Genomic DNA, 27715 nt, shown 5'->3' with positions numbered 1-27715 from the left:
TCCAAAATTTGTTGTTTGATTGTTGATTTTTCTGATATTTGTTCAAGTCAGGGTGTCAGTGTAAGATCTTAAAAGTTGTCTTTTGTAATTCATCAAGTGTTGTTATTCTACAGAAGTGGGACTGGAGATCTGTTGAAAGAAAAGCTATAGGATTTTTCTAGTGAAATTCATGAATACAGTTTATTCCTCTCTCAACTATCCCTTAACTAGTATTAAACTTATGAAACTTAAACTTTTTTATACAACTATATTAGGTTACTTGTCACTATCTTCGTTGTTTTTTATCATATATGTAGGCAACCTATTGAGATTCAGCTATGTGCAGTTTCTGGGAAGGACTACTAGTTGGGCAGTAACAAGTAAGAATGTCTTAGCTATTTGATTCTTCGTCTTATATTGTCTATATGTATGCACTATTTGTTTGCCTTTAGGTAATCACCCCCCTTCTTGTTGTTTAGTTTCTTGATTTGGTTAAATACTTTAGGTATCAAGATACTTGTTTTCGGCTCTTGTGTCTTGCTAGGATGTGGTATCAGCTCCTAGACCGAGTTGCCCTCCTATTAGGAGAATAACAACTACAAGAGATGAGGAGGATAATGCATTGGAATATGGATTGCCATCTTCTCACACTATATACACAGTTTGCTTGTCTAGGTGTGTACTTTTTATCTTGTCACATAAATTCAGCTACGGAAACTAAGCAGCACATTATAGAAAGCTCTGCTTTGATCATAGACCTTTAGGCATACTTATTGATCAAACTATTCAAATTTCATTTGACATTATATGTAGGCTGCTGCTTGCTCATGAAAGTTTTGGGTATATTTTCTGAGGAGTCTGGAAAATAGCTTGTTTTGGAGATAAATTATCGATACGTGTATATGCAAATTTGAACGATTGCTATATGAGTTACTTTACTGTCATGTATATACTAAACATTTGCTCATGGATGGTGGTTGCAGATACCTTTTGCATTGCATCCTATCTTATGCTCAGAATGAAGAGGCCTATGTGAAATTTGCTAGATTTGCTCTTGTTTGCTTGCTCGTTGGTCTCATTGGTTTGGGTCAGTTTATCATCCTTTTACTAGTTTCTGGCATCTTCTTTAATTATTTTATCTCAAACCAAAACTGAACTCATTTTCCCTTAATATTAAGAATTTATCTTGGCATGCACAGTCCTGTTGATATCATTGGTGGGCTTGCTGTTGGTTGGCTGATCCTTTCCTTTTGGCTTACTGTTCATGAATATGTCGATAGTTTTGTAGTCTCAGGACAAAATGGTATGGCACACTCCTAGTGATTTAATTACTATTATATATATATATATATCTATTATATATATGCTCTTGATAGCTTGATTGTTACAACTTAGAATGCAAAAGGACCTAAATTTAGAAGAACTAAATAATTCAAAAAGAAGCTAAAACACTGTTGGATGGCAGCCAAAAGTGGTGACCACAAAAATTGGAAGACGTGCATTTTATACTCAATCTAGCTCCTTATATTAATGTATTCTTATTCAATTTTTTAATAATAGCTTGCAAGGTGAGCTTTGGGGCTGTACACGTTTCTACATTGGTGTGGCTGCTGTTGGGATTGAATGCATGAATCCCCTTTTTTTTTGGTTTAAGATTCAATGTTCAAGCTTTGTGAACCCTTTTTAGGTTATGATGACTACTTTGGTTTAGATTGTTATTAGCTTACTTTGTGTCTTTTCCAGCTAGCTCACCTTCTGACAATACTTAAATATGAGGGAAGTACATGCCCTTGTTTTGAATTGGTTGAAGGATCGTTTCATATGCTTTCAGGGGTGTAATACTTTCAACTACTTTGTTGGATTGGAAGGATCTGTTACCTAGGTGTTTGTTAATCTTACTGCTCTGTTTACTTATTTATTTATTTTTTGTTGCTCCTACTCAGTCTCATGCTTTTCTTTTCTTTTTTCAACTTATTTTGTTTGTGGACTCGTTGCTGCTGATTTTATATAGGTACTTTTTTTTTTTTTCATTTTATTTAGCATAAGTCTCTTTCACTCCTCAAACAAAAAATATAACGATGAAAAACGTTTCTCTGTCTTCTAATTGAACATGCAGTCATCATGTTGAGTCTTGTATGAAAATGGTATTCGCTTTTGCTGTGTCTTGTATCTAGTTCTCAGGCAGAGGATTGAACACTTGGTCTTCTATCAACAAAACAAAAAGAAACAAATGTATTAATACTCAAATAGCTATTTGTTTAGTGACATGACAGAAAATTAATACATATACCAAAGTAGAGGTATTTGCTTATTCTCTCCCTGTCTGCATTGCTTTAGATCAAAAATGAAACCTTGGTAAGAGTTTAGGATAACTTATACATGCTGATCTTATCTCTAAGTATGAAGGCAACTTATACATGCTGATCTTATTTCAGTGTTCCAACCTTACAACAATATACTAGATATAAAGCAGCTACTTAATTTTTTTTCTTGAACAATCAAGACTCGTCTAGTTAATGATAGAATACTCTATATAGCTCATTTGTTAAGTCCTAGCTTACAGGTATAGTATGGAATAATTGTGGTATGTCCTGCTCTGTAGATTGCATTTTCTGATCATACTGAGGGATGCATTTGTTAGTTTTTCATGTAAGCTTTGATATATGGATAATCAAGTTATGCACAATACTGACTGTTTTGATAAATGGAAAGGATCGATGCTGAAGAAAGGAGTTGAAGAAGGAAGATGGACGGAGAAATTTGTTTTTCGGTAGGTAATCTTGTATATCTTATGACTACTACCTACATCAATTTTTCTCTTCCTGGTCTTCTTCTCTTGTAATTCAAGATTCTTTGGTCAGTTCATCACTACTAAGCATATCATGAACACATGGTTTAAACTCTAGTGTACTCTAGTCACGGAACAAAGTAGCGCCAAGAAGACTGTTCTTTATTTTTACTTTAGTATATCGTAAAATTTCGATTATAAAACTGCTCCTTTTATGTTTTGCCAGTGTTCAATTCAGTGGAGACCTTGTTACTGCATCTCCAGACGTTTATCAAGCAAGTCTAGGGGCAGACTCAGAATTTCTATGTGACACTCTTGATTACTCAGTAAAAATGTCAGCCAATTGTCATATTATCTCTTCAATCTATTCACAAGAAGACTAGTCACCTTCTTTTTTTGTTGCTGTCAAGTTCAGTTCATCTGATGGTTTATGGGATTACATAAACAAGTAACGTGACACTCTTGATTACTCAGTAAAAATGTCAGCCAATTGTCATATTATCTCTTCAATCTATTCACAAGAAGACTAGTCACCTTAAATTTTTGTTGCTGTCAATTTCAGTTCAGATGCAGTTTCTTTTGTAAGGAATCAGCTTCGACAACATGGAGATGTCCAGGTATATATGGCCTACACATTTGTATTTGGAAAAATACATTGATCCCAGAACAGTGCTTAACTACAAATACTTTCTGTTTCTGATTTCAGCTAGCTTGTTATGCGCTTGCTGAAGCTGCTCTGGCAACAACTAATTGAATGGATTGTGTTTATTCTGACCATAGCGCTGGATTATGTCAGGAAAGTCCAAAATGCTTGAAATTTTGGTTGCTTGAAACTTTTATTTTTTTGATGACATGGTTGCCTGAAACTTTGGTTGCTATTGTTTTGCATGTATTTTGGTGAATGTCATATATCTAATTTTGGTTGCTGTTGGTTGCTTGGATTATGCTTATTGAAATTTTGGTTGTCAATTACTAAGTGGCATATATGTAATGCTCAAATTACAAATTTTTGTCAAGGTTGTCCAGAATACATAATGTACAATGACAACTATAGATTCTTTTCTGCAATTTTGTCCATTATTAAGTGCAAACCATTTTGTTTTAGTGGGAGAGAAGAGGAAGGCAGCATATCCCAGGAAGATATGGATGTGGGAGTGGGCAAAATTTATGGTCAAGACATATATGTAAGCATTGTGCTGGATATATATATGTGTGTGTGTGTGTGTGTGTGTGTGTGTGTGTATCTTTTTTTAGGTCAGTTGAGACTTAATTTGTTCTTTAGATTTGGTTGGACATGAGTTGGTGCTAGTACTTTGAATTGATAATGTAAGATTTGTGAGAATGATGTATGAGAATGTAGCAAATGACATTAGAACTTCGAATTTCATATCTGCCTATTACCATATCAATTGTGCAGATTCAATTCCAACAACATTTATTGGATTAGTAACTGCTGTTGTAGTGCAAACTATCACACAACACAAAAGTTCAAAAAGGCATTACACATATTGTCTGAGGAAAATTCAGACAACACTTTTATCTAGCAACTTGTCATATTAAAGCTATTCGGACAACAAGAAGGAAAAATAAGTGTGGTATGAGATTCATTCAAGGCAACAAATGCATCAAAGTCAATGTTATCTTAAATCATATTCAGACAACATAAACATCCTCAAAAATGTTATATAACGTTAAATTCAGACGACAAGAAAAAACAATGTGTGGTTTGAAATTTATCCAAGACAACACATGGATCCGAAATATTGTCATATGACTTGCATTTCAGACAACACTGAAATCTAGATAACTGTTATCTTAAATGAAATTTAGACAACATAAGGAAACTAGAAGTGTAGTCTTCGGTTCATGAAAGACAACACCATCTTCGAACAAGTTGATATTTGAACAGCACTTGACACAACATCAGGTAATCAAAAATGCTTGTTTGAGTTTTACTTCACACATCATATTTCTTACATTATTGTCGTTGGAGATTTTTAACAGACAACACAACCTTGAAAAGATTGTTGTGCTTGATGAATTTCACTCAACACCCAACCAATAAGCTGTTGTCTGATTTCACACCCGACAACAGACTACCGCCATGAATCAAAATTTGGTAAATTTAGACAACATATATTTAGGTACACATGTTGTGTGAATGATCAGAGAGACAATTAAAAAAGAATGTTGTCTGATAGGGGAGATCAGACGTCATGCCAGTTTACAACATCTCCATTTTCATTCAGACAACAGGCTTTTGACTGTTGTCTGATTCACTTTGTGTAGTAGTGATACACAAACATAGTTCATTGGATGTTTCTGGGATACAAAACCTTTAGCACATTAGTTTATTTCCATTGCCAAAATATATACATCAAAAATTCAATCTCCAATGGAAATGAGAGAATCAAAATGGAGTCAATAAAAATCACTCCCATTTCTTGATCACCAATGAGATTGGTAAGGTGGAAGAGTTCTTGATATCAACACATCATCATATGAAAATATCAAATGGATCTTCTATGGTAAGTGAGCATTTATTAAACTTGCAGCAATATCATTTCTCACTACATCCATTTCCTGTGCCTCGAGATTGTAGTTTATACCAGTTCTTGTTGTGCATTCCCCCCATATCCATCTCATTTTAGACATTATTTCTATTATTGAAATGAATATCATGTCGACTATGCCTTCTTACATAGTAATGATGCGTCATTGTCGCAATAATTATTTTGACTTGTGTAATGAAGGGATAACTAGGCATATCTTTTAAAATCTTTAATTTTTTTTCCATGCTCCAAAAGTACGTTCAATGATGCTCCTAAGAGATGAGTGCATATGGTTTAATACCTCTTTAGAACCTATAGGTTCACCATCGTACCGAAATTGTAGAAGATGATACCTCACACCACCTTTATAAGGTCTTAGATATCCCTTCATTTGTGGGTAACCATCATCCACAAGATGATATTTCTCTATCAAAATAAAAATTATGATAATTTAATTTCTTGTTTTTCAGTTTAGAAATTGCATAATTTGAGTCATTACCATTAGAAGGCTTAGGAAACTTTAAAGCATCATTCCTTATAGATGAGAGAAATATCCTTGTATCATATGCAGTTCCTTCCCACCCGGCACATGCGAAAGTAAATTGCATTTCAAAATTACACACTGTCATTATATTTTGAGTTGGTATGCATTTCATTCCAATATACGGTGTTTGATCTCGAGGAGGTATTGAGGCATACACATGTACACCATCAATAGCCCCTATACAATTATGCAAATAATATAGGATTAAAATGACTAAATATAATGCTATGAACAAAGTCAAGATATGCAATAAATAACTGAAAAAAAAAAATTAAATTTATCTTAAAATGAGGCATATATCTTGTATCTCATGATATTTCATCATGAATTTCATTAAACTCAGGATCCGGCGGCTTTATAACATCAATAGCCATTTGAGATATACTGTCTAGGACAATAACAAATTATCTACTCACAGTCTCTCCAAAACGTACGTTGGAATCGTTCTTGTGCTAACATTTTCCCAACACCATGTCCTAACATGCGCACAAACATTCCCACTATCTCGGCAGGAGATATGTTCTTTGAACCAGTCAATCCATAATTATTTTGTAAATCATTACATAATATGAGAAAAACAAGTTTTTCCATCCTAAATATTCTATAACAACGACTTTCATGTCCTACTAATAATTTCATGGATTAAATACTGTTTACTCCCTATACTTATAGGGTTTCATCGTTTCAGTCCCTGACCTTCAAATTTCACCTAAAAAGTCCCTGAACTCTCAATTTCCTCCCAATTGGTCCCTGCCGTCAAATATTTCTATTAAAGTTGCCAAAATGTCTATTATGCCCTCACTTACTTTTTTTTTTAATTTATTTTTTCTGTCTTTTTGTTTCTTTTTTTCATTTCACCTCTTGAAGGTCTGTGCATTTGAACCATCTTGATGAGAAGATGAATAGAAGGAGGCGAGAGAGCCAGAAGAATAAGAGGTAAATACTATGCCAAAAACTTATCAAACGACGGTAGGAAACCGTTGTGGGATATAGAGAGCCACCGTTGTAGACTGAGCCGTTGTTTGATGAAAATTCAGATAACGGTGGAACACAGTTGTCTGAGAAACATACAAACAACGGGTATGTGTTAAACGTGTTGTGTGATACTCGGCAGATGCCAGGCACAGCTGCATGGCAGTTGCGGCACTGCCTTCAGACAACAGTGCTAGTTTTGAAGCTGTTGTATGTTGAGCTTCTCAGACAATAGACTTTTATTTTGTGTGTTGTCTGACTGATATTCAAATTTCAGTTCTTGGACTATAACTGTTGTCTGATTAATTTTTGGACAACATAACAAAATTTCTTCTGTTGTCTGATTAACTTTGCGACAACAGAGTTTAATTGCTTCTGTTGTGTGAGTGTGGATTAGAAGACAGTGATTTGTTAATAACCGATGTGTGATATGAATGATTGCAGTGTGATTTGTTAATAACCGATGTGTGATATGAATGATTGCAGTGTGATTTGTCCCCATTTTTGGCCATTCAGACAACGGGCAGTTATCATTGTATCTATTTTGTTGTCTGATTATTTGAACATATCTCATTCTTGAATTAAATTGTGCATCATACCAAATATAAACATTGCAAACCACTAATCATTGAACCCAACATTTTAAACAAGAAAAACATTCTAGTGCATGCCTATCTACTTAGGACATCAAAAAACTGATACATATATACGCATTGGTTCCCAAACATGCAACACATGGTGCATGACAAAGTACCAGCAGAGAAGCACAAAAAAAGATGCTTTCCTTCGCAAAATTAGACCAGCAACAAGTGCGCTACTTCATGGCTCATGCACATATGTGTTGACAACAAACTTCCCCCACTCATTTCGCACTTGATCAGTATCCGCTTATGTGTATTGGCTGCTGCCTTTCCTCCCCTATCTCTTCCTTTTCTTCTTCTTCTCAACATTATCCTCAGCAGGTTTCTAGAATAAGAAAATAAATGTAAGGTATATATCATAAATATATGCTACATATCTAAAGAGTAAATATCTTCAAGCAAATGAATTTTATCAAAGTAGCTAGGTTGAATTATACTGAGTTCTAACCTTGACATGTGATTTTATGACCAAGTGTTTAGGCCATGCTACCCAACTCCCCAGAGCCTGCTTCACTGTTTCAATTTCATCTTTCACAGAAAATGACACTTTTGCTTTCTCCTCAAGTGCGGCATAGATAGAAACGCGCATGTTAGCATGCCCTAGTGGAATGCCTTGAACAAGCTAGGAAAGACAAAGCAACATGTTCAACAAAATATATTGCCAGCTTGCATTCAACCTCAGCTACCTAGAACTAATAAGTGGACCAAAAAACAAGATTTATAGCTGTTGCCTATGTATGTTCGAAATAGAATAGATTTAAAAGAATAAGATGCAAGCTTTAGACGTTTTCAGAAAACTCGTAACAATCAAAATTTGATATTTTCCAGTTCATTATTGGCCCATACATCACAATCAAGAAAGCTAGGGACAACAAGTACCAAAATAGAGGTTGTCCTAGAGTCTTAATATTCAAAAAACTTAAACAAGATTCAACTGTGGAACACTAAATAATGAGGATGCACCCCACTCTCTTACCTCACGATTCACAAATTTTGTTCTCATATCATGCTTGCACACGGGGCATCACGTCCCCCATTTTGTCAGCCATGAGTACACACAGTTTGAATGAAATTCTGCAAGTAACTGTCAAGTGGTTATGGAAATATTTAAACTTCGAATGACAAGGTACAAAAGTATTGCTAACTTATATGACGTCCCTGTTACTACTACTAGTTGGCAATATATTGGAAAAGAAAAGATGATATAATATAACACTTTCATGTAACTCACATTCAGTTGTACATCTATCACAGGCTCAGAAACAGAGTTTGATGCTCTTGAATATGAACCTGGATCTTCTTCCTTCTCAAAAGTCAGGCAGATCAAGATATATTAATTAAAGCTCTTGCTGACAAAAGAAAAAATAAAGATCTGAAAACCTGAAACCCTTGGGCACAATAAAGTTTGAAAAAAAAAAATACATGTCCAATCCAGCTAGATACAATAAATTATTAAAATGGCTAATTCAAGGGGAAAGAGCCATGAAAGATAGTTAAATTTGTATAATGGTACCCACAATTTTCTGGGAAAATAGGGAACATGTAAACCTAAAAGGCCAAACCGTGATTTCCCCCTTGACCAATTCACATTTCAAAAACATTATGACATAATATCCCTGCAAAAACCCAACTGTTCAGAAGCTAAACAGACCTAAATAATAGCTGCACAAAATAATAAAATTTGTAAAGGCTGTGGCCTTTGGCTAGAGGTTTTAAATATATTGCAGGTAGCTACGACCTTTAATTTGTATTAAGTTTAGACTGTTTAGTACTTTAACATGGATAGGTTTTTCTTCCTGGAAAAAGAGGATTTTCCCTTCTATGTGAAAGTATCATGAAAAAATGAAAACGAGAAATTGAAGCCCCTTTTGTGTGCCTATGAAAATTATCATGAAAATGAAAACATGAAAATATGATCCACAATGTTTCTTCAGATGAATACTTAAGAGTCTCTTCATTTGTTCATGAAATGAGGAAGAGCAAAAGCAAAGAATCACAACATAGTCACAAAATATTCCTTTCTTTTGATAATTATCAGTTAAATCTCTGCAAGTCGAATGAAGTAGTACTAGTGCACCAGTGCATGAGTTGAAGATCTCTTATGCCATTAATCTACATTAATAGCTTACCATATTTAGATTCACAAAAATCTGATAAACAGAATGGATATAATTGAAAGGAAAGGAGTTACTCACATGGATAACCAAAACAGGGCAATTGACCAAATGAATTTTGTCAATGTTCTGCATCATGAGCAGATAAAACCATCATGAAAAACCTTTAAAATACGAACAACTAAACTACATAAAACTGAGCAACTAACAAAGACTAAATACCTCTAAGCACTCATGAGGACATCTGGTCTATGTTACACACTTAGACACATGTCTCTTTCCGATTTGGAAAACAAAAGAAGAACTCTAAAATAAAAAACAACTCATTTTGTTTTCATAACAAATATGTAAAGGCAATTTGGCTCCAACAACACTCACTTTTCACAACATATGAGATTACAAGAACAGAGAGACCAAAATAAATTGTAAAGGCATATTCTTTTATAAGAATTTCATCTCAATTATACCTACAGGGCTACAAAGTAAAAGAATAGATGAATAATCTTTAGCTACAGACTAAGAGTTCACAAACACCATAAACGGGATTAGACTAACTTTAGACTCATGGAGCAGGCCAATAAGTTGTGATATTCAATTATAAGAGATATAATTACAAGAACGGGGCATATGAACACACTTGACAAAAAGCTGCATATCAGGACAAGAATGTATACATCACATATTTAAGTTGGTTGCACAAAGGTTTTGGCCTCACAGCTTTATCAGGGCAAACTACAAAGAAAAAACTGGGATGTTTTTTTTTATTGCATTTAATAATGTAATAAGAAAATTTATCAAACCTCTGAATCCAACATAGGACGCGAACCAAAGCACCTATGTCCAGTTACTCTTGACTGGGACATCCAAAACTGATTAAACATGAGAATTAACAAAGTCATATTTACAATAACAGCATAACATTCTCAATTGATCTTTTCATTCAAATGCATCATGCAACCCATCAAAAAGAGCATAGATCAAATTAACCAACCACAATTACACTCCCTGTTAATACAAAAAATGCAATTTACCCTAATCTATTCCCTAAAGTTAATTTTTCAGCAGCAAATCTAAGAACTTAAGCAATAAATCCTTGATTTTGAGATAGAATTGGAATTGATTTAGGGAAAATTAGAGGTTACCAAATGTCTTCGGGGAAGCCATATTTGATGAGCTCCTCGTTCTAGAACTTGTTGAGGCCTATGAAGACAGTGAAATCGTTGACCTTTCAAGTAGAACACCATCTTGTTCTTCTTCTTGGCTTTGGGGCTTTGGAAACTGGTGCAACCATAGAGAGCACTGTGAGGAGCTATGAAATCAAGGGTTTCATTCCACCTTCACAGCTATCGGTTATTCTTCTTCTTCTTCTTAATTGCTCTCAAAAAAGCTAACACAAATAAGTGGTTATAAACTTAAGCCAATCGAATGCTCTTGAGCACCAAACGAACAAAGACAATGAACTTCTTCACAAAATTTAAAACCCAAAGTGGATTTGAGCACTAAACAAATAAAGACAATGAAGAAGAGCAATGAAATCCCAAATTTAACTCACCAATCGAAAGGATTTTGAGCACCAATCCCTAAGCCAGTGAAATCACATTTCCTCATCATTCAACTCGAACCCAACTCGATTGGTGATAACTCAATCCCCCTTTTCAACATAACAAAACTCGAACCCTAATCGAGTAGAACCCAACTCGATTGGTGAGAACCCAATCCCCCTTTTCAGCAGAAAGAAAACCCCAAATCGAACCATAATCTAGACTTGAAAGATGGTGAAGAAAAGCTCCAGGTTTGGCTCGAAGCCTTGAAATGAAGAAAAGCTCTTGTTTTTTCTCTCAGACATGAAAAACGACCAAGGCAAACTTTGTTTGAGTGTGCCCTCGAGTTGCCTAAGACTCTTAAGGCATTAAGCATTAAATTTTTTATTTATTTATTTAACTTACTCAGACAACATATAGATACATTTACGTTGTCTGAATTGCTAGATAGCTGAGGGAACAAAATATGGAAATTTCCCACCTGTGTAATCAAAATGTCAGTTTTGGCGCTTAGGTTAGGCATTTCTCATTCACACAACAGAAATAGTTCATTATGTTGTAGGAAATTGCAAGCATGACAAACCATTGAAGCCGAATTTGCTCGTTTGGGAGAGGAATGAATGCCATTTTGGAGACTTCTCTAAATTTGGCCACTCCTTTACACAACGGCACATTAAAAACCATTGTATGATGATTTGAAAGTATACTCCTACAACACAAGTAACTAAACTGTTGTAGAATTTAGTGGCATCTAGGGTACAATTTGGAGCCAAATTTGAGTCCATCTAGGAGGGAATCTGCCGCAATTTTTTTTTTAATTCACACAACAGATTATTTTTGTAACCATTGTGCAATGATCTTCTAGATAAAAACTTCAGAATTTTAACCACCTTACACAACGTAAGTTTAGTAAACATGTTGTCTTATGCACTTTCCTTCATCACACAACACTTTTTTTTTTTCGTTGTGCAAAATGTGTAGTGTTAAGGTTTTTGGCATAGTGAAAAAACAAAAAAATAAAAAATAAAAATAAAAAAAGAGAGGAAGAGAATTTTTTTTTTCCTTCAAGTAATTGAGGGTATAATAGACTTTTTAGGGGAAGATAATAGAGTTTTTGACGGATGCTTGACGACAAGGACCAGTTAGAAAGAAATTGGGAGTTCAGGGACTTTTTAGGTGAAATTTGAAGGTCAGGGACTGAAACGATGAAACCCTATAAGTATAGGGAGTAAGTAGTATTTAACTATAATTTCATTATCCATCTATTTCCTGTTTGGTCAGAATTCATGCATGGAGTTTTAACAAGATATGTGTCATGATAATATTCAGTTGTGCGTAGCAACAAACATACATCTTGGTAGAAGTAAAACTCCTCCTCATCTATAATGGCCACATTGTGAAAACAAGACCTGCAATTCATCATTTCATACATTGAATTTATCTTAATACAATCAAAGATAAACAAACCTGATATAAATGAGAAATAATTAACAAATGAGAAGTAAAACAAAAAAAGATAATCAACCAAATATATGATGACCAGTGCAAATTAACATTCCAAGTTAATAATTCAACTTACAAAATAAAAATATATAACTGACAATTGAACATATATATAATAGTTTGAGCAAATACTAGCAGCACTAGGGGTGGGCAAAAATGACCGAAAGACCGAAAGACCGGAAGGGACCGATCCGGACCGGCCGGTTCGGTCCGGGTTTTAGAAGGAAAATTAGTGTTTTCGGGCCGGTTCGGTCCCTATACACTTGGTGGCGGTCCGGTCCCGGTTCATGAAAATAAATATGTTATGGCCGGTTCGGTCCCTAAATGAATTTGGCGGTCCGGGTTCGGTTCTTGGCGGTTCTTGACTGCGTGGACCGGAAAACCGAGCTTATGTACGTGTCGTTCAATTATAGGTTTATTTTCGAAGTATATTGTGTTAGTGTGGACGCCATCACATGTGATTACTGATTCGTTAATAGACCTAAACGGCTAAACTCAAATACTCAATCTCTAACTCGGCCGACTCCGCCTCCAAGGCTCCAACTCTCTCTCTCTCCGTCTCTCACTCTCTCCTCACAAATCACAATCGATCCGGACTGCTCCTCGGCCGACTCCGCCTCCAACTCTCTCAGTCACAATCGATCCGGACTGCTCGATCTTCCTCAGCCCCCAGAAATCGCCAAATTGGTATTCCTCACCTCTGGTCTTCTCCTCGACGTCGCCTCCGGCGGTCCGGCCTCTCATTCTTGGTCTTTTCAGTCTCTCTCTCTCATTCTTTGCCTCTTTTTTGCAGGGAAGAGAAAGATCCTGCTGCACAGAGAAAGAGAGAGAGAAAGATCCGGCTGCACAGAGAAAGAGAGAGAGAGAAAGATACGCCTCCGAGCAAGCCTGGGCCGAACAAGAACAAGAGCGATCCCGAAAAGGTGAAGGTAATCGAATGGGAGGAATTCGAGCAGGAGGTTGCCAGGTTGTGGAGTCTGTCTTCTGCGCGAAGTACCGCTGAGGAGAAGAAGCAGAGTCTTCAGCAGAAGCTCGAGTCTCTCATTGAGGTACGGCCGTACGGTTTTAGTGGAGACATTCAAATGTAGGGGCTCAACTATTTGTTCATCGCTGGAGTTAGGGTTTATTAGAAATTGGAGTTATGAACACTATTTGTCAATTCTTTATTTTGATGTTATGGAATCCTTAGTCCTTACATAGATGAAGAAATTATGGGTCATGCTTGGAAACTTATACACTGAAATGTTATCGGAATCTGAGTGGCAACGTTAATTTACTAGAAGTTCTTACTGTAATCTCATGATCTGACAGTTGAAATTGCAGATGAACGGTTGAACCTGAGGAGCAGAGTAAAGAATAGTGTTGCCAATATTGTGAGTAAAGAATAGAGTACAGAATTGTGTTCTTATCTCTCTATTCTTCCAGTGAGTTGGGACTTTGGGTTAGAAGGAACATGAGAGATTAGGAAGTTCAGGAGCTTATGTGTTTCTTATCTGGGTTAAAAGGGAGTCTAATCTGAGTTGGGACAACCCAGTAGATTGTGTGGCATTATTGCATGAAAGATGCAATTTTTGATGGCGTTATTGCACTGTAATGGCTGTATTTTAGGTTATTTGGATGGGGAGATATAAAAAATTTCGAGAATGTGAAGGGGGACGAGTTGGGGTGTTTGTTGGAAAGTGTTTGCTTTTGGGTATCTCTATGGGGCATGGCTGCATGGTTACTTTGGAATTCAGACAGAGCTCTTTCCATGCTATTCTTTATAAATAGAATGATTGTGGTTTACTATTGTTTTGCTCGATGCTATCTTTTTCTGAAGAGACTCTATCTTGAGTTGTTGTCTATTTCTGTTATCTAGCATCGTTGTCTTGAGCTACTTCTTTTATTGTATTTTTCTTCCTTTTTATCAAAGTATGTTTCCGTATTATATAATATTGATATTAATAATTAAAGCAATATATGATATAAGTTCTCTGATTTTTATTTTTGGCAAGAGAAAATTATTCTTGCAAGACTGTGAACGTTATGTTTTCTGCATTGGAATCATGTTTGGTTGTGCTGTCTCAATTCATGGTGTGGTAATTGCAGTTGAACGGTCGTGCACTAACGAGTTGCCAATTGAAATTGCAGTTGAACGGTTGAACCTGAGGAGCAGAGTAAAGAATTAAATCACTAACGAGTTGCCAATTGAAATTGCAGTCGTTTGTTTCCAAGGCAAAGCAGCAGAAAGTAAGGACTTCGTGTTTAGTGTGACTTTCCTGCACATCTTTATATACCCCATGCGTTCAGTTTTGCTTTCTGCATGTTATGCTAATTGGTGTGTATTGTGTGAATAGAATGAGATGATTGTTCGGACCGAAGTTCAAAGTTCTCAGGTAGTATAAATGTGTATATAACTATATAATGTATAAATGTGTAATACAATGTCTTTTTAAACTGAATTGTGTAGGGAAAAAAATTTGAAGATGGAGGAATGGAGGAGCAGCTGCATGGCAGCAATAGCATGGAGCAGCTGCATGTCTTTTTAAACTGCTCTTGTTGTCTTGTTGAACATTGTTTCGATTTTTAATTTCTTATGTTGTTAAGACAATATGTGTTGGACTGTTGGTGAACTTGCTGTGTAATTGTGTTGGTTGCTTGCTTTGAATGGTTATTTGCAACCTTGCTGCTAGTGCATATTGCACTTTGCAGAATGGTTTATTGGTTTTTTTTTTTTTTTCAGCATTGCAGCAATGTTGCTAGTTCATAGAATCATATTGCATTACTCTTTATACTCTCTAAACAGAAGCAGGTCAAGCAGCAAAGATTAGAAGGAACCGGAAACCCGAAAAACGGACCGGTTTTGTCCCGGTCCGGGTTTATCCCGGTCCTTGTTATATGCAACTACGGTCCCGGACCGAAGTAATATTTTCGGTCCCGGTTCCGGTCCCGGTCCCTATAAAACAATTACCGGTCCGGGCTTATCCCGGTCCCTATTTTGTGCAACTGCAAAACCGGCCCGAAGTGGAATTACCGGTCCCGGTCCCGGTCCCTGTAAAACCGGTGCCGGTCTGGGACCGTGCCCACCCCTAAGCAGCACATGGTACTTGTCCAAGCTTCACAAGTAAACCAGGTTTCAAAATCAAAATAGCTAGTTTCTTCCTAGTAACTTCTTAGTCATCTTATTTGCCACTAGTTCCCATTTCATAATAAAGCCACTGAATCTTGATATCTGTCTCTTCTATGGTGACAAACATCGATCTCTTTCTTTTCTTGACTGAGAAACAACTGAGTTGCAAAAGACTACAAAGGACTACCTGGCTCTACCCCAGGTGAAGATGAAATTAATTTCATCACTTCAGCAATAGAAGTCCCCAACACACCTTTATTCACTACTAAAGTCACGATGCTCCTATTTTGAATTGATTCCACCATCCGATCAATCTGTAGTGATAACTTGGCTGCACCTCCCATCTTTCTTGATCCTGTACCTTTGCCTTTATTATTTTTCTCAGTACCTACATTAACCTGTTTTTTTGGTGTCCTTTTCCTCTTACCTAAAGAACCTGCAATGACCTCAATGGGATAGGCCAAATTATCATTGTTATCTAACAGAACTGCAACATTGTTAACTTCTATATCATCATGTGGAAATACACCAGATGATGGTGCCCAAGCATGAACACTAGTTGCAGTAACTTGCTGGAACATCATATCTAGTTTCTCTTCCAAATCAGGGTTAATTCCCTTTTTAAGCGATTTGGCATATTCAGGATTGTCCTACATTTTAAAAAAGATGACTATTGAAATAAGTTCACTGTAAATTAACAAAATGACACATTAAAAACTAATTAGAAGATTACAAACCTGAATTTTACTACACCACCATTCATCAGAAGCATCTACGATTTTCAATTTGGGGTGGAACCCCAAACCAGTCTCCTTACTAATTAGTTCTTTCCACAATTTTCATTGATCTCTTAATAAATCCCTCTTATTTTTGAATTGAGATTTAGTATATTGAAGTCTCGTCTCTTTAGAGAAGTTAATGCCCAAATTTTCACAACCTTTTGTTATGAGGTGAGTACCTGGACGAGTCCCTTTCCCAAACTCCTTGATACAAAGGTCACAAAAGACATCTACATTATGATCAGTCCAAGTAGCCTTTCCTTTTTCTTGTATTCCACTCTTGTTTGCCATCTGTGTTTAAATGATCATTCCAAAATCTATACAAATAGGTAATCAAAGGTCCCTCATCTCACCTAAGAAGAAGGAAAGTACAAAGAAAAAACAAAGGCCAATAACCATCACAAAAGAGCAACAAGACGCACTAGGGGTTGCCTATAATGCTCTTATAGTTTAAATATTCTGCAAAGATGCTTTTTTATGCAGAGTTCTTTTTACTTTTTCATCTGTTACTATGTCCACTTCAATTTCGAGTTTCTTATATGCTACTTGCTGCTATATATTTGGAATTGGGAACGCAAAGATTGTTTTGTAATCTTTACACATCAAAGATTGAATCTTTACTTTAGTAAGCTACTTGATGCCCCATAATGTTTTAGTTTAATCTGGCATCTCTCTACTTTAGATTTTTTCAACAATATCAATATCTAATCTAATCTAATGTATTTATAAAGTATCAAAGTTTCACTCTTTATCAAACTTGATCAGTGTGATGATTAATTACAACAATATCAATTATCTATTAAGTTAGTATCAAACCGTTTTACTCTTTCCCAAAATCCAGCAGTGTGATGTTTTACTCTTCATCAAACTCTACCTTTGGCTTATCCAGATTTGTATGTACAAAAGACTAAGCAATGTCCATCAAAACAAAGGCACTCTTTAGTACTTCATGTAAGATTCAACCACATATCCAAGTATAACTTCCCACCAAAAATAGGAGTCAAGCTCTGCCCCTAACTTGATACCGCTGTAATCAAATTTGAGGACACATTCTCATTGCATGTTTCTACTATGTTATTATAATTCAGTACCATTGCTAGTCTACTTCCAACAATATCAATATCTGATCTAAATTATTTAAAAAGTATGAAATTTCTGCTAGTCTACTTCCAACAATATCAATATCCAATCTATTTACAATATCTTTAATGTGTTGATCTCTAAAGCTAAAGCAATTTATGATAGTAAGGTGTTAACATAATAATAGTGTGATGTTTAAGTGTTCTCTAAACACACAGACAGAGTCAACATTCACATGACTCTACAAACACACTGAACCCATATTTCAAAGTATTACAAGAGACTGAGCAAATGCAATTAACAACATGAAGATCGTACTTACCTTTGCAAGGTTATCAGGAAGCAGATATAGCCTTCTTCTAATTGCAACAGTGTAGTCCATCTTCTTCGAATCAGTTACCTGTGTGATCATAGTTTCATCAAAACTTCTAAACAAAATCTCTGTTTTGAAAGTTTTAATCTAAAACCCTAATCTAATTTTGGAGAACCCGTGATAATTTATTCATCATGTAGACAAGAAACCACCTAGGATGATGAAACCCAAAATACAACAGAAGATAAATAAGAATCAGATATACAACCCTAAATTGAAATGTCAGAAACATTCATTCCCAATTCAAGTGACTGACTTTTCACACATATGAAATCCAATAACCATATAGCCTCACAAAATAAGATTGTAATGAGTGATTTTCTGTAGATATGTAGATGGAGAGAAACGAGAGTTCCTTTATGTTTAACGTCGATCAATTTTGGTGAAAGTCCATAATGAAGTTGGCGACTCGAGAGCGCGTAAAAGATCATGATATCAGGTAATATAACAAATTAGATGAGGGCAATATAGGTAAAGTCAATAAATGATCTCAACTTCTGAAATCTCTTAATCTAGAAGCATCATTTTACCAGCTTCTGAATTATAACATTGGGAAGTGGGAGAGTGAATTATAATCAACAACCTTTTGTTTCACCAAACACATAATCCAACTTAAATTAATGAATAAGCAGCTTAAGCTACTTAGACTTTGGGGCCAAACTAAGCCTGCTTAGTTTGGGATTGCTGTGCTGTGAATGGAAGCACTTCCGAACTTACTGTGAGAGGAAGCACTTCCGAACTTGCTGTGAGGAGAAGCAGCTGAGGTGTTTGGTAAACTGTTTTTAAAAGTGCTGTGAGGTTCAAAAGCAATTTCTAGGTGTTTGGTAAGTTGCAAGGCAAAAGTGCTTTGGTTGGGTATAATTACCAAAATGGTCATACATGCTAAGATATGCTACTAAAATACATAATTTTATTTTTTGATTATGTAACCATACCAAATAAAAAAAATTCTCATGTATTATTCTTGAAACCTTAGTTGGACCGAATAAAATATTTACTTTAAACCTCTCAATATGCATATTATGTTTTACTATTACACAAAATGTCATCTAGAATATTTGGATTAATTTTCCAACCATAGTTCAACGGGAACTATTACGCAAAATATATTAAAGTCACTTGAAATTTGCAACTAAATGCTAAGTAGATGCATTCATTAGACTTTGTGCAATTGCATTTCTTAACACCTCTATTTCTTGTCTTCCTGGACCATCTCCATCATGTTCATTATCCTCCATCTCTTCACTTGAATAATTTCCACTTTCATCAAAATCAATATCTCGTTGAGCATATCTTCTTATGTAATTATGAAGAGCCATAGTAGCAATAACTATCTTCACTTGTTTTTCATACGGAAAATGTGGCATATCACGTAAAATACTCCATTTATTTTTCCATACTCCAAAAGTGCACTCAATAACACCCCTGAGTGAAGAATGTGCATAATTGAATATTTCTTTATGACCGGTCGGTTCATCACCTCTACGAAAGGGGAAAAAAAACAACTATTGAGACATCACTAATCTCATTGAGAAAACACAAGTATATGACACGAGAACTCCGACGTTGGACTATTATTTAAATATTTAGATCACACCACTACATTTGGAAATAAGTTTTTCGAATTAAAAAAACCAGAGAATGCTATGAGAATGATCACAAGAAATCATATTCCTACTCTCGTAAAGTAATGAGTATAAAGTCCCAAATATATCAAATCTCGGAGCGCTTGCTCTTATCTTGTTTAGAAGGTGCAAACTGGTCGATCTTGGCAACCGTGGTTTCAATGCGTTCGATCTTCACCAACTGCGACACCTGTGTCATCAGCATGGACAGGCGATGAGCCATAGTTCGGTTTAGCTTCCTCAACTTGGTCATACTCTAACACATACAAGCACACAAACTGTGACCGTCAAGCTTCAAAATAATTTATGCCAAGGCGACCTATGTCATCCACTCTATTAGCCTGTTGTAATCACTTTATTACAAAGCAGCTAGCTAAGAAGATAAAAAATCTGACCAACATAATAGTTCTCCTGCTAATTAAACATATAATGCATCTGCTCAACCTCCAAATCAGAAGTGTATGGAATGGCAGCAACTTAACTAAAATAGAAATACATATGTATACAAGAATGGTATTCTCAGATTATTCTGTCTAGCTAGCACATTTTCGTCTTCATACATGAAGATACAACTAATTACGTTGTAAGCAACACTATTCGAGGGTTTAAAGTATTCATCAATAACGTAGAAAAGGAAACTTGATATATTCTTCATAACAAATGTATAATCAAAGCATAAAGAACTTAGGTAACAAATAGACATCTCTACAGTTTATCAAGTATGATGAGTCTTTCTTAACCTATAACACAAAATAGAACAATACTGATCAGGAAAAGCAAAGAAAGTCGACAAGACTTGAATATTTCTTTCAAAGCATGGAAACAGAACCAGAGACCAAATCAAATTTGTGCCAATTCAAGTTTAAGATTCAACCGCAAGCTAGTACTTCATAATCATAAACCAAATTTTTAATACCGAAATTTGGTTGCTTTTCCTATGAGACCAAGGTAAAAGCTCTTTGATAAGTAAGACACTGAAAGACTAGTACTATCAAAACCTCAAATTTCCGGACTTATTCGTTACAAATAATGTAATCCAAGGGGTTTTTTTTTAGTTGAACATTGCTAGAGTTAAAAAATTAAGAATGTTCCTAAGGTCTTGGATTACAAACTTCCCTAATTCCTAGACAGAAAACTGCAAACTTCATAACCAAACTACTATGTCTAGCAAGCGACCTATTATTCAAGTACTCCAATTCGAGTACATCAACTTCGATTGAATCACATTCCACAACAACAAGTAAGAAATAGATAAATTGCACAAGAATATAGCCGAAAATGATACAAATCAAATGCACACAAACCCCAAATTAGATCATAGGTTCAAAATCTCAATTACCTCCAACACATTGTACACCACATACAATTTGATTGTTCCTTGACCACGAATCATGTAATATATTAAGCTGATATCTGAAACAACCCAATGAATAGATAAAAAGACTAGTTAGTACATTCTAATAATTCCGGCAAACTGGCTTTAGTTAGATGCTACATGAATATTTAAGACTATTATTTTGGAAAAAGCACGTATTAAGTTCTTCCTAACCTGTTTGCTGCAAAAGAATGACACCACAAGCCATTATTGTAAAACACCACAACGGATTTTTGGGCTGGAAGTTCCAACTTAACGGAGATTCAAACTAGACATGCAGATGCCCCTTTTTTTTTTTTTTTGTGGTTTGACCCAAAGAAGTTGACTGACGTAGGCATAGAAAGCTATGCATTTGTATTGATACATGACTCCAAAAGTTGTAATGCCAATCAGATAATTACAAAAAATTATTATCATGTTTATATCTAACATCCTTGAGTATAGATTTTCAAAAGTTTTATGCTTTATACTTGCTTCATTAATGTCACTAACGTATCAATCCATGGAAGGGATAACTTTGATTCAAATTCAAAAAATATAATAAAAATTACAAAGGAAAGTACCAGAGCAAAGAAATTTATCACAATGAAATCACCATCCATGCTTGGGCCTGATCCAAATATTGTTTCCAATACCGAAAGACATTCTTTTGTATGTTCTCCAGAAAACAACTTTTTCTGCAGCGAAAGAGGCAACTCTACAGAGCCTGGTAAGGCAAGAGATCCAATGAGAAATTTGCAAAAGTACTTTCTACCTATTTCTTAAACAAATGCTATTATATTGAGAGTTTGAGAGAACGATGAGAGAAAGAGAGTAATTTGAACCTGTAGTATCATGTTTCTGATGGATAGAGAGAACAGGTGGTGATGAAATTGGAAGATAGGAAACATTCTTCTCAGCCAAGTGACAATGTAAGCTCTGCATAACAACCAGCAAATAAGACTAAAAATATAGCTCAATAACTATTGTTGAACAAAATTTAAATTCCACAGTATCCCGTACGCAAAAGACCATCTCTAAAACTTGCAGCCTTGGGATTATATGACAAGGTTAAAGGATTTCTGTATAATATGGAATCACTAACAAAGAAAACCCTCAAGCTAGTAACTCTTTTAAACCAGGTCTGTATCTAACAAACACCTCTAACATGCTAAGCAACCAATAAAGCATCAAACTTTTAACCCAAATTCCAAAACGCAATTCAATAATTCAGCAAACCAACAACACCAAGCAATCAAAATCCAAATTAAATCAAAACCCAACTAAGAACAAAGTACCAACTAACTTACTTGACAGGCAAAACCTCCTCAAGCTGGTCCATGGTGTCCAAAGGCCCTTTAAACGAGCTCTGAACCTCACCCTCCGACGACCCATTAGACTTGTCACTGTTATTACCAACCGACAAGGACCTCGAGGTACTAGAGTCCTCCTCCAACTCCAAACGACGATCCTGATCAAACCCTTTTGTGTCGTAGATCAAAATACAAGGCATCCCATGGATGAACCTCCTAGACTGTGGGATCATACCATTCCCACTATTCCCATTTCTGTCCAAAGCAATAGACATGATATGGGTTTTGGTTCAAAGTTGCGAGCTTTGATTTAAAGACTGAAACTTTGGATTGAAAAACAACAGAGAAGAAAAATGAGGACAATTGGGAACTAATTGTTGGTTTCAAAGTTGAGAGCTTTGATCGAAAATCAACATAGAGAGAAAAAAATGACTGGAATTGGGTATTAATAGCTGGTGAGGAAGACGACCCACATGGGTTGGAGACTAGGAGTTTTATCTGAATCGAATTCAGGGACTTTAACTATCTGCAGAGAAGAAGCATAACCCAGAAGACCCAAATTCTGCGCAGAGGAAGGAGGCGAGGCCGGCGAGAATCTAGGAATTGAAGGACGTCAACAACGACGAGCTGAAGAAGAAGGCGATCTGAGAGAAGAGGATGGAGAACCAGGCACCGAAGAAGAGGAAGGAGGAGATGTGGAATGATAATGATAATGACGGCAAAGAGAGATGAGGAGGACAGAATTGGCAGGAAGTCCAATTTCATTAAACAACAGTGTAGAGCTCCTCCGTGTTTTCCCAAAGCAGTTTTTAAAAGCTACAAATTGTAGCTTCTCAATTTCGGCTTTACAGAGAATCAATTCCAACCAAAAGCAGCTTTCAAAGATTTTACCAAACACCATGCTCTTGGCCCAAAAGCAGAAGCAATCCCAAAAGCACTCCAGGAATCAATCCCAAACTAAGTCTATGTTTGGCTAGGTTAGTGGTGTAATCTTGTTGGGATTGGCCTTGGCTTGGTCCTCCTTTCCTTTTTTATTGTTCCTTTTTTTCATTAATAAAATTCCGAAGGAGGACGTTGAGTTTGTCCCCTCCTCATTTACCCAAAAAAAAAAAAAAAACATGTTTTTACATTCTGTACCACCTCTGAAAACTTGCTTGGTCGTATACTAGACATTTTAACAAAATAATCCTCTAGGAGAAAATGACCCTCGATCATTCTTTTGATATTTAGGGCACAGCCAAGTCGTGAACCACGCCCTCTAGGTGTCTCTGATAATTGATGTTGCTTGAATCCACTTGAGCTCTTCCATATTTTCACGCTTCCTTTTTAACAACCATTTGTTCAACTCTTCCATTGGAAAGAAAATAAATGAGATGGATGATAAGATTTCAGAAGAGATATAGATGTAGAATGAGAGGAACATGTGAATAGATAATGAGGTCTGAAGCTTATTTATTACCAATCTTGAAAGATGAAAAGTTAGGATAAATACAAGTGTCATGTATATGTAGGTCGAAAATCTTATCACATATCGTAGATATAATTTCAAAAAATAACGATATCTGTAGTTAACAAGTGTCATATGAAGATTGGTCAATGATCTTATCAATTGTCACAAATTTTTTTTTTTTAATGATAACGATATCCATGCTAAATATACAATAGTTCTTTAGCTTTGGACCTAACATATTTGTCTATAAAGTAATAGAATCTCAAATTATACAGTACTTAAAAAAAAAAAAAAAAAACTAAAAATGTTTTGGGTTATGGATGTGTGTTGGGATGCCACCCATCAACCGACTAGCAGAAAGGTACAGCATGTGCAACCGAAAATGGTAGTAGATATTAGATTACTTGGTGGCACGCATTGACAAAATCATTTTGAGAGCGCTAAAATAATTCAACAAGTTGCATAACCGTACAAAAGGAAAAATGGAGCTTTCAATATGGTGGTTGTCTGACGTTACATTCATTTGGCTGGAAAAGTACGTTTCAGTTGATGTGCCAGATGGAAATGTGTGGAAGAAAACAAGTAGATTATACAAATGTGGGGGAGAAAAGTAGTACAATATGTTATTCAAATAACACAATTATTCAACACAATAGCAAGGAAGCTTCGAAGCAATAACCTCACCTTGGCACCTTAAATACAAAGGAAAACCAGCAACACAAATAAACGTGAAAAGGGAAATTAAGCTACTCTAGTAGCTAACAGATTGAATGATCCTCAAATGATTTGGTAAATCACCTTCCCATCCCCCATTCCAAGAGAGGTTTGATATTGTCACAAGATACAGGGTGAACCGCCTCGCCGGTAGCTTCTTATGGCTTCCACAGAATAGTGGTCTCGGCGATCATAGAAGTCACCACATATGGATCCATGTTCGAAGCAGGCCTCCTGTCCTCAAAATAGCCCTTGCCTTCTTTCTCTGTGTCACGACCAACGCGGATGGAGGCACCACGGTCTGCAACACCCTGTCCATCATTCGAATGTAATGAAACTAATTAGGCAGCTGTTTATATAACAAATATTGAGATTGTTGACACAAAATGGACACTAGTTTTTTTTACCCATTTGAAGGTGTCAATGTTAGCTGTTTCATGTTTTCCAGTCAATCGGCGTTCATTGCCTTCTCCATATGCAGCAATGTGTTCTTTGTGCCTTAGTCCCAGCTTCTCAATTGCTTTCTTGATGATTTCATAGCCTCCTTGGTGTCTCATGGATTTGGTACTGGAAAATTACAGTGAACTCCATCAATTTCATCCTCTATTAAACCAACCCGTTAAAACATGCAAATGTTGACATTAAAGAAGCCTCATTATACCTGTAATTTGTGTGAGCCCCAGCTCCGTTCCAATCACCAGGGATTGGCTTGGGATCAAACGAAAGAACCACTCCAGCAATCTCTGTGATCCTCTGTTAGCATAGAAACCAAAACGTCAATGTGAAAACTGTGTAATGCAAAAGGAATCACTTAAGCAACTGAGAATGTTAAGTCACCTCCAAAATATAACGAGCAACCCATAATTCATCACCCGCAGATATGCCAACTGAAGGACCAACTTGAAACTCCCACTGGTATTATTACATGGATAATAAATTAGATTTTAAAAAAGGGAAGAACAAAGAAGGATTGATGATAAATATATCAAACTGTTGTTTAACCTGGCCTGGCATGACTTCACCGTTGATGCCACTGATGTTGATGCCTGCATACAAGCAGGCCTTGTAATGAGAATCAACAATGTCACGCCCAAATGCTTTGTCAGCGCCGGCAGCACAGTAGTACGGTCCCTGGTAAGAAACAAAAAGCATTCAACTTATTTAACTACCACATAGGAATATATGTTCTTAAAAGTTTTAACTATTAGGAAAAGCTCAATACCTGAGGACCAGGAAAACCACCAATTGGCCATCCCAACGGCCAGTTGACATCTTTCTGCAACAAGGTGTACTCCTGCTCCAGACCATACCTGCCACGAAATCACATTTTAGAAAAAAGGCAAACAAACACAAAGACTAGCATAAGCATTAGAAACATGCTAACCAAATAGAATAGAACAGGAAGTTAAATGAGAGTAAAAATACCAGGGCTCTTCAGCAGCAACATCAGGATGGCTGAATATCTTTGCTGCAGTACATCTCTTGTTTGTTGGAATTGGTTCTCCCGCCGGAGTATAAGTATCACACATAACCTAAATCGACCAAGACCAAGGAACAAAGATGATTAACAACAAGGGCACTATAACAGCAATCACAGCATACCATATTCCAAGGGAATTAAAGAAAAAGAACAGGGGATAAATTTAACTCACCAAGATATTGTTGCCTCTCCTAAATGGGTCCTTGAAAATGGCTTGAGGGCTGTTTCATTTCAATAGGAATAAGAAGATCGATATATAAGAACCCATAACCACTTAAAAAAAAAACAGAACAGAACAATCACAAGAAATTGAATAGATCTTACTATAGGATGACTTCACTGTCTTGCCCTGGAGCTTGACCTGTGCTCGATCCATCATAGTTCCACTTGGGAAGTTTTGCAGGGTCAGTAACAGGTCCTGGCAGAGTCTTCACACACCCAAAAACAAATATTACTCACTGAATCAATTAATCAAACCAGAATAAAATAACCAAGAGAAACTGCAGAAATGCTATTTACCTTTGCTTTGCTTCTGAGATCCATACCAGATCCACCAACCCTGTTTAAAACATCGAAAAGAACATAAACATTATGAGCTTCTGAATTGACAACTTAGATATACCTCCATTAACGCTCCATATATAACAAAGACAACTTTTTTTTTAATCACAATGGAAGTAACCATAGAGATTGATCAAAGATCAAAACTTCCAACCAAGTAGAAAAAAGAAAAAAAAAAATTGAAGACCAAAGCAAAAACACTGGTTCATCAAAGAAGTCAAACCTTCACATGAACCCGAACGGGTCGATCACAAAGAAAACACACGAGAACCAAAGCCAACCCAGTTGCAGAGTCATGAAAACAAGCACACCCAATTTGGAAACACACAAAAATACGTAGAAATACAGAGGTATAAGTAGCTGTAGCACGTTGAGGTTTGAAAAACAGAGGAAGGAGGTTTACCATATGTACTCGGCGATGATCTTCTCAGTGGTGTCTGTGAGGTCAAGGTTGATGAGATCTGAGAGCAGCGACATAGTTACGTTTAACACTCAGAACACAGCAAAGACTAGAACTCTCTCTACCTCGCACTGATTACAGGGGAGACGTAAATAGAGGAGGAGGGGGTGTGCTGCCTCTTATAGTGCGGCTCCCGTGTGACTACAGAATATAAGAGGAATCTAAATTACTAAATTTTTTTTTATAATAAAAAAGGAAATGATTTAGTTTTTTTTTCTTTACTTAAACAATAATTTGTGTATTGGCCAAAATAAAAAACAATAATTCGTGCATTTGCCAAAAAAACAATAATTTGTCGGCCTTTAGTTTTAGCCAGGACTGACGGAATCAAATCAGAGAGGCCCACGTTGGCCTATAATATTTACCCCAAAACCGGCGAACTGCCTCTTTCGCTTTCAGTTGTTTTTTTCTCTACAACGGGGGAATTTTTTTTTTCCTCGTTCCTTAATTATCATAATCCGAGGTAAGGATTTCAAACCATTATCTTCTCCAAAAATAAAAATACGATATGATAAAAGAAACTAAATATATAATGATAGTTGTCTGATATAATTGGGATTTCACCAATATTGGCTAAATTTTTAGAAATTTTAAGAAAATCAAATGATATCAACGTGGCAGTGGATTAAATATCGCTATATGGAAAAACAAAATAATCAGTGATATTTCGCTGATTTTTTCATTTATTTTCAGATTGTTTTAGATGGTGTGTTTCAAGCGGCTTATGAATAAGGAAGTACTTATATTTGTTTGCTAGAAAGTGACGTTTTGTTGACACCATAA

At 36.0% G+C, this 27715-nt stretch overlaps 2 protein-coding genes and 3 long non-coding RNA genes across 11 annotated transcripts; 2 read left to right on the top strand and 3 right to left on the bottom strand.

Annotated features, from left to right (window-relative positions):
- The first annotated feature begins 198 nt into the window (after positions 1-198).
- LOC112195106 lies at positions 199-3072 on the top strand. Of its 7 annotated transcripts, none has more exons than XR_005807952.1 (6): positions 199-359; positions 524-654; positions 963-1066; positions 1179-1282; positions 2692-2749; positions 2994-3072. It is a non-coding gene; the product is annotated as an uncharacterized LOC112195106 (long non-coding RNA). The 7 variants fall into 7 exon arrangements; XR_005807955.1 differs by having other exon boundaries at positions 2582-2749; XR_005807953.1 differs by having other exon boundaries at positions 2692-2753; positions 2994-3035.
- A 254-nt stretch (positions 3073-3326) lies between these two features.
- On the top strand, positions 3327-3835 carry LOC121052017. The gene is made up of 2 exons (XR_005807776.1): positions 3327-3384; positions 3474-3835. It is a non-coding gene; the product is annotated as an uncharacterized LOC121052017 (long non-coding RNA).
- Positions 3836-15916: 12081 nt separating this feature from the next.
- Positions 15917-17984, bottom strand: LOC112194541. Its single transcript, XM_024334766.1, has 2 exons — positions 17925-17984; positions 15917-16393 (listed from the first exon to the last, which is right to left on the bottom strand). Exons 1-2 carry the CDS (start codon positions 17982-17984, stop codon positions 15917-15919), a joined length of 537 nt encoding a protein of 178 aa, XP_024190534.1.
- Positions 17985-19556: 1572 nt separating this feature from the next.
- Positions 19557-23093, bottom strand: LOC112192868. Its single transcript, XR_005807785.1, has 5 exons — positions 22265-23093; positions 21800-21893; positions 21539-21681; positions 20940-21013; positions 19557-19856 (listed from the first exon to the last, which is right to left on the bottom strand). It is a non-coding gene; the product is annotated as an uncharacterized LOC112192868 (long non-coding RNA).
- A 1191-nt stretch (positions 23094-24284) lies between these two features.
- On the bottom strand, positions 24285-27033 carry LOC112192866 (glutamine synthetase nodule isozyme). The gene is made up of 11 exons (XM_024332770.2): positions 26876-27033; positions 26431-26470; positions 26236-26339; positions 26084-26132; positions 25857-25963; positions 25654-25741; positions 25434-25562; positions 25269-25343; positions 25093-25184; positions 24839-24998; positions 24285-24742 (listed from the first exon to the last, which is right to left on the bottom strand). The coding sequence occupies exons 1-11, from the start codon at positions 26947-26949 to the stop codon at positions 24590-24592; spliced, it is 1071 nt and encodes a 356-aa protein (XP_024188538.1). The 5' UTR covers positions 26950-27033; the 3' UTR covers positions 24285-24589.
- Between the last annotated feature and the right edge of the window lie 682 nt (positions 27034-27715).

The sequence above is a fragment of the Rosa chinensis genome, chromosome 3, assembly GCF_002994745.2.
Source record: "Rosa chinensis cultivar Old Blush chromosome 3, RchiOBHm-V2, whole genome shotgun sequence".
Lineage (NCBI taxonomy): Eukaryota > Viridiplantae > Streptophyta > Magnoliopsida > Rosales > Rosaceae > Rosa > Rosa chinensis.
This window is presented reverse-complemented; position numbering and strand designations above follow the sequence as displayed.

Coding starts and splice junctions, on each gene's coding strand:
- LOC112194541 (XM_024334766.1), bottom strand. CDS start 17,984: ATGGACTACACTGTTGCAATTAGAAGAAGGCTATATCTGCTTCCTGAT. Junction 16,394..17,924: donor TTCCTGATAACCTTGCAAAG/GTAAGTACGATC, acceptor TTTAAAATGTAG/GACAATCCTGAATATGCCAA.
- LOC112192866 (XM_024332770.2), bottom strand. CDS start 26,949: ATGTCGCTGCTCTCAGATCTCATCAACCTTGACCTCACAGACACCACT. Junction 26,133..26,235: donor GACAGTGAAGTCATCCTATA/GTAAGATCTATT, acceptor GAAATGAAACAG/CCCTCAAGCCATTTTCAAGG. Junction 25,344..25,433: donor GTGAAGTCATGCCAGGCCAG/GTTAAACAACAG, acceptor TAATAATACCAG/TGGGAGTTTCAAGTTGGTCC.